General features: G+C 42.5%; 2 protein-coding genes across 2 annotated transcripts in view; both read right to left on the minus strand.

Annotated features, from left to right (window-relative positions):
• LOC134180954 (leucine-rich repeat serine/threonine-protein kinase 1-like) overlaps positions 1 to 7,895 on the minus strand; it is a 29,738-nt gene extending 21,843 nt beyond the window's left edge. Inside the window, exons 1-7 of the mRNA XM_062648137.1 lie at positions 7,679 to 7,895; positions 7,582 to 7,613; positions 7,357 to 7,525; positions 7,234 to 7,281; positions 6,524 to 6,635; positions 3,894 to 4,369; positions 3,529 to 3,732 (exon numbers count right to left, since the gene is read on the minus strand). Of these exons, the coding sequence (XP_062504121.1) occupies positions 3,529 to 3,732; positions 3,894 to 4,369; positions 6,524 to 6,635; positions 7,234 to 7,281; positions 7,357 to 7,525; positions 7,582 to 7,613; positions 7,679 to 7,868 (1,231 nt within the window). The 5' untranslated portion in view covers positions 7,869 to 7,895. The remainder of the gene's footprint in view (positions 1 to 3,528; positions 3,733 to 3,893; positions 4,370 to 6,523; positions 6,636 to 7,233; positions 7,282 to 7,356; positions 7,526 to 7,581; positions 7,614 to 7,678) is intronic.
• A 2,667-nt stretch (positions 7,896 to 10,562) lies between these two features.
• LOC134180955 (uncharacterized) lies at positions 10,563 to 14,966 on the minus strand. Its single transcript, XM_062648138.1, has 7 exons — positions 14,874 to 14,966; positions 14,715 to 14,803; positions 13,953 to 14,350; positions 13,792 to 13,887; positions 13,247 to 13,672; positions 11,941 to 12,810; positions 10,563 to 11,568 (listed from the first exon to the last, which is right to left on the minus strand). The coding sequence occupies exons 1-7, from the start codon at positions 14,964 to 14,966 to the stop codon at positions 10,736 to 10,738; spliced, it is 2,805 nt and encodes a 934-aa protein (XP_062504122.1). The 3' UTR covers positions 10,563 to 10,735.
• Between the last annotated feature and the right edge of the window lie 354 nt (positions 14,967 to 15,320).

The raw sequence follows: 15,320 nt of genomic DNA on the forward strand, positions 1-15,320 counted from the left end.
TTAGCATAGCGAGATTAGAACGTTGAAATGTAGTTTGCGTAGTGAAATTTTGCATGCTTCAAAACCGTAATGATCTTGTTGTGTTAGGGTTGCTTGTGTTGTAAACGTTTGATTTAAATGGAAAACATATGTATTGAGACAGATAGACAAACAGACAAACAGACAGACAAACAGACAGATAGATAAACAAATAGACAAACACAGTGGCCGCGTAATCCAGCGCAAGATGTCATCGTCGTGCTGGAAGATTGCTTGACATACTGTTGTTCGTCTTAGTGTAGTTTAGCCTTAGCTTTTGTTTTGTTTTGTTCTTGTTGTTTGCAGTAGGGTTATATTTGGAACTGTGATTGTTTCTAGTTTTAGTTGTTTTAAGTCCTGGTATATGTTTGTTAGCTTGCCATCGTTGTAATGTTCAATCAATTGAAGAATATAATACCTTTGACAGACAGACAGACAGACAGACAGACAGACAGACAATTCCAATGACCGGCCAGACATTGTAGCCTTCGACTCAGACTCTGGGTGCAATGTGGATCTGGACATAGCTCTAGCACACCCATGGAGCTCGGACATCTTCCCTAGATCTTCGGAAACAGATGGCGCCGCTGCTGAGAGAAGAGAGGAGAGAAAAAAGTCAAAATACGAGAAGGAATGTCTACCAGGTGGAACTGCTGTCAGTCTCATTCCTCTGGTTATGGAGCATTTTGGACGCTGGGGTGTCATGGGAAGAAACTTCCTGCAGAAACTAGCAAAGAAATCATGTGACGAAATTGGTAGACCAAACGCTGCAGAGTTCCTTGACTTTTGGCGAAAAAGATTCTCCCTTCAGCTGCAAAAATGCAATGCCAAAGTCATACTGAGGAAGATGGCAAGCTTGTCAAGTGACACAAGTAGCGCTAAGTACTCAACCCAGTTCTTTAGCCACTAGGCTGACCTGGGTTATCTTTTAAGTTAAGTTGTTACTGTTTTTAGTGCTTTTTCCTGTGTACTGTAGCACCTAAAACATTATGTCATTGCCTAGCACTCTTTGTATGATAGATGAATGTTTGAAAATATATGTGACAGACAGACAGACAGACAGACAGATAAACAGACAGACAAATAAACAAACAGACAAATAGACAGACAGATAAACAAACAGACAAACACAGACAGACAGACAGACAGACAGACAGAGTAATCCAACGCAAGATGTCATCCTTGGGTTGCAGAGTCCACGCAAAAACAACCCACTTTCATCTCCAATAATTAGTGTTGTAATAACTGGACCCTCTTTGGGTTCTTTAGTAGTTAGAAAATGTAATTTTTAGTTCTCAGTTGATTCTGTAGTTGATATCTGTAGTCTCTAGGTGATTCTGTATAATTTGACTCGTAGTTACATATTGTATGTTGCTAGATTCATGTTTCAAATATATGTATTGGACAGACAGACAGACAGACGGACGGACGGACGGACGGACGGACACATCATCACAAAATATCACGTGTGACCATACGTGTCACATAACCATACAGAGCAGAATATAAGGAAATTCTTTGTCTGGACAAGCAGGTTTGCCATAGCTACGCCCATTTAGACCACACCCATTCTATCAAATTTTGAGCCCACAAACAACACTTTATTTCTATTATTTGACATATATACAAAGCATGACAATAACCACAACAACTTTGAGACAACATACCTGCAAGGCAATCATTTATTGCGTTACAATAAAGTCTAGAAAAGAACTATGGAACCTCAAAAGACAAATTTGAAAGTGCACTATAATTATGTGAGACAATAGCAGAACATTAACAGGGAAACCTAGCCCAACAATGTGCAAAATTGTATTCAGTCAGGCCCTTTAAATTCTGGAAAACTACTTGTAGACGCTGTCTTAGAGGATTATGCCACACGTCCCAGTCATCTAAACTAAAGCTGCTGGTGCTATCGTCTTGAGCCAACTCTCCAGCTTTCCTTGCTCTGTATTGTTTTCTGAAACCTTGATTAGGACATTGGTTGGTCTTGCATCTTTCCCACAACAGCTGAATAGTGGCGTCAGCATGAAAGTCTTAAAGTGATGGTTCTTCATTGTATACTTCCATAGGGTCACACAAGGTGGTGTTGCTCATGTGGTGCGCAGTCTGTCTTGATCAGTTTCAGCAACAAAAACACTCTTTCAATATGTGTGATAGTTAAGGGGAGACTAATACTATGTCTGGACAAGTGTGAAGTATGCACCACACAGACTCATAGCACACCCTGTTGATGTGGAGATATTTTCTAGCATAACAGACTACCTCCTCAACATGAAGAGAAAGAATATTAACCCCTTTGCTTTCTAGTGGTTTGGCAAAACAAACAGCAAGAGCTTCTACAGCTTCTCTAACCTCTGCATTATCATCAGCATTTTCGTCTTCACTATCTTGCTCAGAAGTTTGAGCATTAGGTTTTCTTTGCCATGTTTGGGTGTCAAGAAAGGCAATTATATGACGAAGTATTGGTGTCACAACAACCTAGTCGCTCCTTCATTCTATTATCAAGGCATACTAAATCGGTATTCACCTTTTCTGCACAGTTACTTAGTGTGCTGACAGAATAGTTTGCCAAGGGGCTCCTTGAAAGAAACCGTTTAGAATCTCTCCAGAACAACTGGAATTTTCAAAGAAACAGCAGTCACTGCTATGGCTTCAACAAGATTGACAATGACAAGAAAAAAACATTCACAAATCAGGATGTTTGATTACCGTCTTGAGGACGATGTTTCTACCAATTCATGTCCTCGTATTAGGTGCTGTGTTATGCGTATTCTAGGTAAAATTGCATTTTACGGCAACTGGTGTCTCGGTAACCCATCTCACCACTTCGCACAGAACCTTACTGTCTACGATCCCATGAGTGTGAACTTTGAAAATCTGTAATATCTCCGCTGTTTTTTGGACCTTCGTGATGATCTCCAATGGTTAGAAACCACCAGGTCTGGCAGGTGTTTATAAAATTATTTAAGCCTTTCCCACCAAAGAAACCAAAAGATAACACTTTTGCATATCAAGGACATATTAGTCAAGTAGAATGGTTATTATCCAATTATCCTGTGAGATCAATGAATCATCAACTGGAACCACTTAATTAAGACAGTTAGTGTACCATGCTCTAATGAGCACACTTGGTGTGACCTCTACCTCATTACTCACTTCCCAGTTCAGGCTTACGGGGAGGGGGGGGGATAGAAAGATAGTAGATGTACTGCAAGAAAACATACTCTCTGATAGTGCACATAGTCTGACTCATGAGTGTCCGGATCATGCCATTTGGGTGTGACAGTTCAAGTAACCAATGTCCGGACAACACAATATGTGGCCAGACAAGGACTTGTTTTGACCGGACAATGTCCGGTGTCCGGGCGTTATATTCCCCTCTGAGGTCCATACGTGTCACATAGCCATAAGTGTCACAAAACTGTGAGTGTCACTTGATCCTAAATATCGTGTGGCTACAAGTATCACGTGATCTTAATATAAAACACTTACAGATATTTCACTTACCATTGCCAGCAGCCATAACAAGTGGTGTTACAGCTCGTGACATTATCTTCTGGTCGCTCGTTTGAGATTGTCGAATGACAGCGTTGATGTCTGCACCGGCGTTCAGCAGCATCTCTGTTACGTGCGTGTAGTTGGCCGCACACGTGAGATGCAGTGCAGTCTCGCCGACGGCGTTTGCAATGTGAACGTCACAAACACGTTGACCTAAAAGGTAAATTGATTAGGGTTTTAAGACATCCATACACACACACACACACACACACACACACACACACACACACACACACACACACACACACACACACACACACCGCCCACCCTCCACACAATCCTCTTTACACGCCTCCTGTCCACACAACACTCACCGTTCTCATCCTTCTTTTCCAAGAGCAGTTGAACAACCTCACCATGCCCCTTCTCACATGCAAACAACAACGCCGTCCGGCCCAACTGACACCTCGCATTAATATCAACCAGAGGAAACTTGACCACCTCAAGAGCATCCTCACTGCTGGCCAAATTGCCATCACAAGTACGAGTACGAAGTACATCCAATAGAGACGTATTCGAGCTCATGATGGCGCCTCCGGTCAACAACAACCGCACTAGATCAGCGTGTCCGTTTCGTGAGGCAATGTGTAAGGCCGTCTCGCTGTTTTGTGATACCATGTTTGACATGTTTGGCGATATGACGAGAAGGAGGTTGGCGACGGTGATGGAGCCATTGTATGCACACGCATGGAGAGGCGTCTCTTTCGTTTGCGAGTGACGTGGCCAATTGCGAATAAAGCAGTCTTTGATCAGGTAGTCGGCGATGTGTTTGTGACCGAAAAGACAAGCTCTAGAGACAGGGAGAGAAATGTTTGAGTCATAGATCGGGGTAATGTTGGCAGCGATCGGTTTTGTGGTATTGGAGTACGTTGGATTGTCTGTCGGTGTCCATCAATTCATTTACGTGCGTGTTTGTCTGTGTGTGTGTGTGTGTGTGTGTGTGTGTGCGTGTGTGTGTGTGTGTGTGTGTGTGTGTGTGTGTCTATGTCTGTCTGTTTGTTTGTTTGTCCGTCTGTGTGCCTGTCTATCTGTCTGTCTATGTGTATGTCTGTCTATGTTTGTCTGTGCGTCTGTTTGTTTCTCTGTCTGTCAAAGATCATTTATTCTATTTGTAGCACCCTAGCTTCGTCTGCGCCAATCAGTGTCCAGTATTCGCTTACAACAAATGACATATCCCACTTCCGCTACATATTGACTGGTCAATAAATCGGGTCGTATAACTGCCTGGAGCTACTGGTTTATCAAGATGTGAATTGTTTGTGAACATAACAATTAGGCTACTGAAACATATCTGTCAGCCAGAACAAACAATACGTGGGTCTACCGATGCGTACGGAAATCATAATGAGTTCTTTCATGCGTGTAGCAAGTGCAGACCTGAGCAAACTAAACTGAGAGTCGTCCTTCTGGAAAAAATTAACCGTGGTTAGGCGTCCAGCAACAGAATGATACTCGCACGCACAGAACGCTGTAAACCAGCTACAGGTTACAGGTAGAAGGTGGATACGGCTTTCCATCTTGCCTCCGAACTTCATGCACAAACCTTGCAAGCCAGTAGTTCATTTCTCTGTTGTTCATACCATGCAGATCATGCACGTACCGCCCGAGTGCTCCCTCTTCAGTTGGCTGCTTGTTTCTCCATTTCTTCCATGCGTTGAACACTCTAACAACGCACATGCATGCAGTAGCTTTAGTGGTGTTAGGGGGAACACGCAAATCAAGAAACTTCTGAAAACTACTGGATGAAATTGGAAACGAGATTCAGAAGACTGCTGATCAGAAACAACATCAACGTCTAGCAGTTTACTAGCTTCCAAAAAATCAATAACTGGCAATTCTGCTGTTTCAATGCCCAAGTCAATTTCAGAACATTTTGCTACACAACTGATTTGAACTTCTGCGCCTAAAGGATATCAACGCCTCAGCTGGGTGCTACAAGCTGATTATAGACCTTCTGGCAAGTGTATAAACGAATACACCCCACTGCACCCACCTCGTTAGCACTCGGGCTTCGCCGTCGTGCCAACTTGTGGGCGGAGCGGGGTGTATTTCGTTTATACACTCGCCAGTGATCGATAACCTATACTTGTCTGCCTGCCTGCTTGTCTGTCTGTCTGTCTCTGTGTCTGTCTGTCTGTCTGTCTGTGCATCTGTCTGTTTGTGTGTGTGTGTGTGTGTGTGTGTGTGTGTGTGTGTGTGTGTGTGTGTGTGTGTGTATGTATGTGTGTGTCTGTTTGTCTGTCTGTCTGCCTGTCTGTCTATGTTTGTCTGTCTGTCTATATGTCTGTCTATCTGTCTGTCTGTGTGTCTGTCTGTCTGTCTATGTCTGTCTGTGTGTCTGTCTGCCTGTCTGTCTATGTTTGTCTGTCTGTCTATATGTCTGTCTGTCTGTCTGTCTGTGTGTCTGTCTGTCTGTCTATGTCTGTCTGTGTGTCTGTTTGTTTGTCTGTCTGTCAAAGATCATTTATTCTATTTTGTCTGCCTGTCTGTCTATCTCTCTGTCTCTCTCTGTCTGTCTCTCTGTCTGTCTATCTGTCTCTCTGTCTGTCTGTCTTTCAATATAAATTTGTTTCTCAATCTTTCTTCCCATCTGTCTGTCTACTGTTTGTCCATCCATCCGTCCATCTGTCCATAAGTACATCTATCCACACGTCCATCCATGTGTCTCCACAACAGTCCATCTGTCTATCACTTCATATCCCCATCTGTCTATCCCTGCCTCCATCCATCTATCCAACCATAAATTACGTCTATCCTCCTATCCAACACTCCCTCTGTCATTCTGCCAGACTATCCTGGATTCCATCCATCAGTGAGTCATCTGAACCCACACAAAACTGTCTGCCATCTAAGCTACACCCTGCCTCCCTATCTACACATAATCATGCAAATATTATACAAATAAAGCAAAATAATAAGCAAATAAGACAAAGTGTCAAACCACCTGTAGAGAGGATTCGTTCCATCCGCAAACTTTATTGCTCCCTTGTCTTGTACATCATGCAAAGTTTCCTTTACCATCCGTAGATTACCATCGTCACAAGCTTCTTGCAAATCTATGGTAAAATATATATTAATTAATTAACTAAAATTCCATTACTTTGTGAGTATTCATTGTGTGCATACATGTACTAACAATGTGAGTAATCAATAGTAAAATATTAATAAATATGTAATATGTTACTTAATTAACATTAATTAAAGGTTTTAAAAATAAATTAATATCAAATATGTTCCATAAATGGTAAGCAATATTACTTATGTAAGACAATAAATTAATTTATTTATTAATAATGTCTTAACATATTAATTAATATTAATTACACAAAACAGATTAATTAATATTAATTCTATAATATCTTATTTATTAATTTTAATTAAATTGCTGTTTCAATAAGTTAATTAACTTAATACTATTAACTAAATAAATATAATAAATTAATACATAAATATTATTAAATTAGAATTTTAATATATTAACCGTTATTTAAACAAACGTCTTAATTAATATTAATTAATATAAATATGCCTAACCCTGTAATGATTAACTAATTAATAAGTAGTGTCCTAAGTAATATTAATTTTTAAAATGTTCTAATTAATATTAATTAAAGAATGTCTTCATTAACATTCATTAATTAAACTATGTCTGACCCTGCATCTTCTGTTGCTGCATTTCCCTCTGCATCTTCAACAAACGAGCTGCAACATCATTTCACACCATGACGCAATCGCAACCGAATCAACGACCACGCCCCCGTGATCAGTCACACACACCTTCCTCGTTTTCAAGATACTGCGCGCATCCTGTAATGTTCTTCCTCGCCGCCATACCTCGAGCCGTCATCGCCGTTCTGCTCGTCCTCGCAAACAAATTGGCGCCGTTCTCCAGGAGAAACTTGATGCAAGACAGAGATCCATTATCGGCGGCGCAGTGTAGCGGCGTCTAGACAAAATCCGACCTCAAAAAGTCACAAAAAATGAAAAAAATTACGTACACACCAAATCATCAACAGACCGCACGTTTGCATCGCCTGGAAATCGAAAATCAATAAAAGCCACGTTATTCTAAACGATCTAGAAATAAAGATCTGCCTACCGCCATTATCTAGAAGCACTTCTAGGCATTCTAGTTTGTTCTTGATGGCTGCGTGATGAAGAAGTGTGAGACCCTCTCCGTCTCTTTCTGTCAAAAGACGCGGGTTTGATGACAGTTCGCTTCTCAACTCTTCGTGTTTGCCTCGCAGTAGTAGGTGCTTCGCATGATTGAGCGCTCCGAAGCGAGACATGATCGCTAGGAAGAAACGATTTCCGCACTTGACGGGGAGTCACGATACGTACGGGACCTAACGTACATCACGTGACGCGTACGGCCTCCATCGTTACTGCACTGAAAGACTACGTTCTAATTTGCACAAATGGCTCTTTCTCTCATATCCTATCATGCCAGAGGCGGCGGAAGCTGTTGCAGATTGAGGAGCAAAGGCAAGGTACACAAGTTTTCCCATTTCTCATACGTGGGTGTGGTTAATTAACTATTTAATTAATTGTAAATAACTATTTAATTAATTATACTTAAACAATGCAAAAATAGCAAATTAGAGAATAATTTTTGCTCGGTCAATTGGAAAGGTTTTTCAACGCTGGCTCATTGCTCACTTTCTAAAATACCTAGAGAGTTAACTAACACCGCGGCAACAATATTACTAGGCGCCTAGAACAAGACCTGTCTGTTCCCCATAAGAGTGAACTTTGAAAATCTTCAATATCTCCGCTGTTTTTTTGGACTTTCGCGATGATCTCAGTATCGTTAGCAGTGTTCTCTCCAGAAATCTTAGAAGGCAGAGAAGAATACTTGTGTCAAGCTCTAGAAATTTTGTCGTCCTTGCCCGACAGTGCGCGGGTTGCTTCTCTAGAGACAGTTGATTCATGGCAAGAGCGCAGCTTTCATGCGCTAGTTACTATAGTAGACTCTGGCGAGTGATCGTTTTACATGGGATATTAATCTAAATAACTTTCCCTAATGCACACCTTTTAGTCCTAGATTGTGTCTTTTGACTAAGAGAGCACAGCAATATTAGTGTCTGTGTCTCCTTTCTGCCTCACTACTGTACAGAAGCCATGGGAATCATCTAGCCACTGGCGATCTACTCCAGTCGCCGCTCGTTTTCTTTCCACAATGCAGGTGTTCTTATCTTCGACAGCGTTGCTCATAAAGAAAGACTCAATAGTTCTCTGCGACGCCGACATGACACGTGCACTTCACTGACATGTATAGGTATATACCAACTTGCACGTGAACACCGGCTGCGAAAGCATGGTTAGGGCTGCATGCGTGGCTGTAAAAGTGCTAACTACTGTTCCGCACAATTAGATGCCACACGCTGTCTTGCTTAATTAATTTAATAAGTTTACTTTGAGATCCTCAAGTCGTGGCATCTGGATGATCTACTTTACCTAAAAGCTTAATTAATTGCCTAGAATAAGGCAGAACGGCCCGATCTGCCAAAAGATCCTGGGAGAACACTAACCTAGAAACAGCTAGGTCTGGCATTTTTGTTTATCAAATTATCTAGGCCCTTCCTACAAAGGAAAATGAAGAAATACTTTTGCATATCAAAGACAAACGGGTGGAGCAATGCTTATTATCCAATTATCTTGTAAGACCAACGAATCAGCAACTGGAACCATTTAAGATAATTGGTGTAACATGGTCCAACTGGAGCCGCTCCTAGTGCTCTAATGAGAACACCTGGGGTGACCTCTACTTCATTACTCACTTCCGAGTTGACACTTCCGGGTACTATTGTAGAACGACAGTCAGTCGGCCTGTGACGTTTCACATCAACACCCGATTCCCGTTAGCCTCGGTCTCCCAGACCCGTGTAGCGCCGATTCAAAATCGTGTCTGGTATGGTACCGCCTCTTCTCAATATATTGCGGTTGGTCCTAGGATCAGCGTTAGTGTTCAGTTTCATAGTGCATACCTTTCCAATTACGGCCGTAATACAAGAGCGACGAAGACAGGTAGCGCTAGAACATCATGTCGCATCCCGCTGCACCGGTACCTTTGTGTTTACAGTAGCTACGTTTTTATCATTTGTGTGTTAGTAGGGAACGCGAACGGGACGTTAGGAAACACTTTCTTTTACTAGTGGTGCCGCGGACGCGATCGGCATGTGTCTGATCGTCGTGAATCCGCTGCGAGTAGCTGTTAGTCGCACGTTGAGCCGCGAATTCACGATGAAAATTCGTGATGCGCGCATCCGCTAGCATCCGCTGTGACTCGATCGTCCGGATTCGCCGCGAAATCGCGACAAAACTTCGCCGTGAACTCTCCGCAAGACTTTGTCTAGTAGACGTGATCATGAAGTCGTCGAGAATGCAGCTGGCTGGCTATAGTGTAGATGTCGAAGCATCGGTTCGAACAAACGGCTCTAGTAGGTGTCGTTACTACCGTTGACAGGCGCAGAATACAAACCACGACGTGTAGGGACGTGAGTTTGCGTGAAGAGCGCACTACAAGTCGTCGTTTGTGTACAGTGTAGTCTTTGGTAGACAGCAGATATGCATGAGATGTCTTCGGCTGTAATCGGAAAGGTATGCAGTATAAAACTGAACACTAATGCTGGTCCTAGGATCAACCGCAATATATCGAGAAGAGGCGGTACCATCTCAGACCCGTGGAGGACGATTTTGAATCGGCGCTACACGGGTCTGGGAGGCCGAGGCTAGATTCCCGTAGCGAACACGACTACGCATTGTTCAGCTACCAGGTAGCTCTAGAGTTCGTAGACCGGAACCCCGATACAATCCAGGAGTATGTTTGAGTACGTTTCTCGTCAAATCTCGTGACTATAACAGAGTTCTGTTTTGTAAGGTTTGTAGCTGAAATTTTAGTATGTGATGCAAGGAGAGCGTTGCAGTGCATACGTAAAACACTGGTAATGAAGGCATTGCATTTGTTGAAGTGAGACTAAACATTCAAGTTGGAATTTTACCAACATTTAATTCACATCATCGCACAGACAACTTTCTAGGATTCTAATCATCGACGAACTCATCACAAACAAACGTTCATCTACCCACCAATCTGTATAATTGCTAGATACTTTTGTCCATCCGTCTTTCACATCACACACTCTAGAACGAACTACTAATCGTTTTTCAAGTCATCGTCTTTCTTGTCGAAGCTTTTACTCTGGAAAGAGTTTGGGCCTCTCATCTCCCCTGGCTGTCTGATTGTGTGTTCATCTTCTCTTCCTTCCGCCGGTCTATACGAACTAACGCGCGCGATGACGACCGGACGCTCCCCATAGTCGATGACGCCAAATCCGTAAATGCTGCGCTGTTCTTCTGTCAGTACGCGCGCTAAATCGACGTCGTTGACGGTCTCCTCTTGAAACATGACGCCGACGTGGCCTCGCGTCGCAAACGTCGCCTTCCATCTCACTCGTCTCGGCACCAACTGTTGTACAAACGTTGCGGATGCGTTCCCTCCGGCCGGTGCCTCGAGTCGGATTTGTAAAGAATCGGTTTCCGACTCGGTGCTCGTCTTGCTGTATCCAAATGTAAACGAAAAACCCAAAGTAAGACCAAAGCTTACCGACTGCTCGAACACCATGCCGACTTTGACCGTCGCCGTGTTACTGTACTTTACACTGACCGACACTCCAGCTTCCACGTTCCAAGTGCTCGCTGCAGATTTGGCGACGGTGTACGTCTTAACGAGCGTTTGCTCTTCTGTTCCTTGTTTGTTGTCGAGAACGACGTCGTACGTTTTCAGTGGCGTCTCTTGGATCGGACTGTCGAATTGATCTTTCTTTGCGATTTCGGAGACGGGAAAGGCGACGGTCGAAACGTTGGCGTTCTGACAACTGTACGCCGAGTAGTTGCCGTCGGCTGCGATCACGCACTCGCTGATAGCTCCGTCTCCCTTGCTCGTCGCCGTCTGACCGGCAAGTCTCACTTCCAAAGCAGGTTTAGCGTCTACAAACACAATTCTATAATTAATATCAATTTTGTGATTCAAAGTCCGTTTAAGCTCGAATAAGCCCCGCAGCATAAATAAGCCTCGCACGTACGTAGCTAAGAACGAGAAAACATTCAAAGCGTTAAAATCGTACAAAGAGAAGATGTTGCGTAGCTATACTTTAGAAGAAACACTGGATGTTGTTGAGAAGGCGAAAATAATTGGAAACCGCGGGGAAAGGCACAAGAACATACAAGACGGTGAAAGAATGGCTGAGCAAGACACAAACAGACCTTTCAAGCTGCGGGGCAACCAAGCAAGAAATATCGCTTAAAGGTCCCGCATCTGCAACGCTTCTAGTTGAGCCTATTGTAAAGGGTAATACATACCGGAAATGACTTGAACTTCGGTCAAAGAGAGAATTTGTCTGTTGACTTGTTCGATCTGCACGTAACGCACACCTTTAGCCGGCGGGTCGATGTCGTAAAAGAAAGTCAATTGATTGTGATTGGAATTCTCGTCGATGTTGTCGCGTACCGGTTTACCGTCGACACCCAAAAACATGACGGTAAAGAGCCTCAAGCGATCTTGACAACAGTCACCTCGATTCCAGAGATAAACCTTATGAACGGTCGTCGGCACCAGCAGATCGACTTTCCAATACGATTTGATGTCGTCGTCTGTGTGTGTGACACTATGTCCGTTCAGTCTGTTGTAGATATTGTTGTCGTTACCGCGCGACGCGTCGGCGCTGTAGAGAGTCGAGCTCTGTGTGGCGGGCTTTTGGATGGCGACGTTAACGAGCGTCGGACCGCTACCGATCACTTGCACTTCGGCGAGACTCAAAAACTGTTTGATATTCTGAGAGACTTTCACGTATTGAGCCCATTGTGGTTTGGTAAAGTTCACTTGAAATATTCTGGCTCCGACGGTCCGTGCAGTAACTCTGTAATCGGTTTTGTTGTTGAATGTCACTTCACGGTCTTCGTCGTCATATAAACTGATCTCGATGTTTTGTGACTTCAGTCTGTCTTCGTACTCGATACGGTTCCATAATACAACGCTGTTGATTTCGTACATGGCGCCGAGATTGACTTTCCACCACGGAGATTCATCTTCGTCGGTGTGCGTGACAGATCCCAAGTCCAAGTTTCCTTCTAGGAAACCGTCGATGGCTTTCGCGGCTCCTAACTGAAGATAAGTGTCGCCTCGTGTACTGCTTTGGTCTGCCGACTTGAACACAGCAAGGTTGACCAGTTCTACACAATCAATTAACAATTATTATTAGCTATCGTTAACAATCATTAACATAACGATATTTAGCAATCACTATAAGTGACAATCATCAGCAATTATTAACAATTATTAACAATAACTATCAATCCTTAAATAAGAATCATTCATTTAAATGTTTTTAATTATTAAAGTCTAACATAATATTGTATTTTTTACATAAAAATTGCAACACAACTGAACAAACAATGCAAGTATAGTAGCAGCAGTACTGGAGCATCAACAGCAACAGCACACATGCATACTAGAGTACTATAGTAGTTGCACGTGCGACCGTTTGTCTGTCTGTCTGTCTGTACGTACGTATGTTTGACTGTATGTATGTCTGTTTGTCTGTCTGTTTAATGTTGCCATGCAGATTTTAATATAAACTTAATTTTATTTTGCTGTTTAAGAACTCACCGTTAGCGACATTGTCTCGAGTACCCCACACTTCAAGCTCAGCTAGATGTAGATTTTCACTAACCGTCATCCAAATTTGAATGTATCTAACGGCCTTCAAACGTGTTCCGGCAGGAAGGGTTTTGTTGTAAGTGTACGTATCCGTTCCACCGGCCGTTTCCGGCCAAGTGTAAACGCTTCTTGCGTTAATATCGAGCGCTTGGACATAAAAGTTTCGAAGCCTTTTTAAGCAGCAATTATCTCGGCGATTTTGAACAACAACGTACGCCACCTCGTAGTCGGCTCCCAAGTCGAATATCAACCATGGTTTATCGTCGTGGTTTGTGTGAGAGAAAGTGTTGAGATCTCCATCGTTGGCGTTTCTTGCGTCGTGATCTTTATATATCGAGCTTTGGAGCGCTTGCTTATTAAGTCCAACGTTCTTATCTAGACAAACAATTTTATCTTTCAAGTAAACGGCAATGCTATAGTTGTACATACATGCACAATATGTGATCAACGTTGCTGTCTAGCATGTGCATCATACAGATTGTCTTTCTTCTTACCCTTGGCCGTTTTGATAAGTTCTTTAGCTATTGTGTAGTTATTCTTGACAAGGTTTGACATGACGCGCTGCACAAGAATTCTCAAAACATCAGTTTCTACAACGTCGACAAAACAAATTTAGAACAAACATAATAGCGGCTGTAAAATTTAACGTACTTACCTCCCACGAGATACACAGAATAGGCGGAAGGTCCCCCACAACAATATTCACCGCTGCAGCTTTTTGATCTGTTGTCGCTTAGTGCTCCAGGGCACCAGTAGCTGCAGTTGCCATGCAGACCTGTAGCATTGATATTGTCCGGCTGTTCTAGGACTGGAAGAGGATAATCATCGCCACAATAACAAGACGAGTTGCGGCTGAATGCGACTGCCGAGCCCAATTCCTTGCACTTGTCCGAGCAGATGGCGTTCGTGTTGTAATCGACGACTTCGTGGAAACTGTTCTGCACCACGTCTCCTAGTGTACCTCCAAAACATCCGTCAAACACGACGTCCTTGGCCAGTCGGCGAAATCTCGACGGCACACGAGCCGAGACTCTTGCTGCACGCTTGTGCAATCTTTGTTAATTAAGACATCAAAACAGCAACATTTTAGAAACCATGCGGTACATTTCTGAACTAGAGCGTTTGTGCATTGTTGCAAAACGAAACGCGTCAGATGCACGAAACTCTCAACTTGCATGCTTTACATACGGCCGACTGATACGACAAGCGATATATAATATATAATATATAATATATAATATATAATATATAATATATAATATATAATATATAATATATAATATATAATATATAATATATAATATATAATATATAATATATAATATATAATATATAATATATAATATATAATATATAATATATAATATATAATATATAATATATAATATATAATATATAATATATAATATATACTTACGGAGAAAATGGAGCAGCGGAGACGTAACATAACGCTACAGCCAAAAGACAAATCGTCAAACGCACGAGCATGACTTTCTTCCTCAAATTCTGTGACAAGAGCAAACAAATGACTATACTGTACGTATCGAAGAAGAACTATCGCATCGATGAGTAGAACCTTCACGTTGTATCTCGGATATCCTTTGTCCAACGACGAGTTCAAGCTGCGAAACCAAACTCGACTGACTGTGAGTGCACACAGCAGCAGCATTTATATTCTAGCTGCGTCCGTGTTGCAGCCAATCACTCACTGACTTAACTAATTAACCTAAGCAAAGTGACGAGCCAATTTGTAAGCAGACGTAAACGGTAATTCGACAAAAGCAACTTTATCGCATGCAAACACGCGGTTCAGAAGCCGCGTAAGTAAATAAGTAATAAGTAAGAGCAGCCAACTAGCAACCAATTAGAAACGAATTGTCAAACGCATGCAAATCTATTGTTTGTCGTATTTACTGTAACACGCGCAACTGTATACATCCAAGCACACAAATGCATGCGTCACTTGACAAAATGCTGTACCCGCGCTTTGCTTCATTTTCCCAAAATTATGAGCATGCAGCAA

This window comes from Corticium candelabrum, chromosome 6 (genome assembly GCF_963422355.1).
Source record: "Corticium candelabrum chromosome 6, ooCorCand1.1, whole genome shotgun sequence".
Classification (NCBI taxonomy): Eukaryota; Metazoa; Porifera; class Homoscleromorpha; order Homosclerophorida; family Plakinidae; genus Corticium; species Corticium candelabrum.

Coding starts and splice junctions, on each gene's coding strand:
- LOC134180955 (XM_062648138.1), bottom strand. CDS start 14,966: ATGCTGCTGCTGTGTGCACTCACAGTCAGTCGAGTTTGGTTTCGCAGC. Junction 14,351..14,714: donor TCCGCTGCTCCATTTTCTCC/GTAAGTATATAT, acceptor TAATTAACAAAG/ATTGCACAAGCGTGCAGCAA. Junction 13,673..13,791: donor ACTTATCAAAACGGCCAAGG/GTAAGAAGAAAG, acceptor TTGTTTGTCTAG/ATAAGAACGTTGGACTTAAT.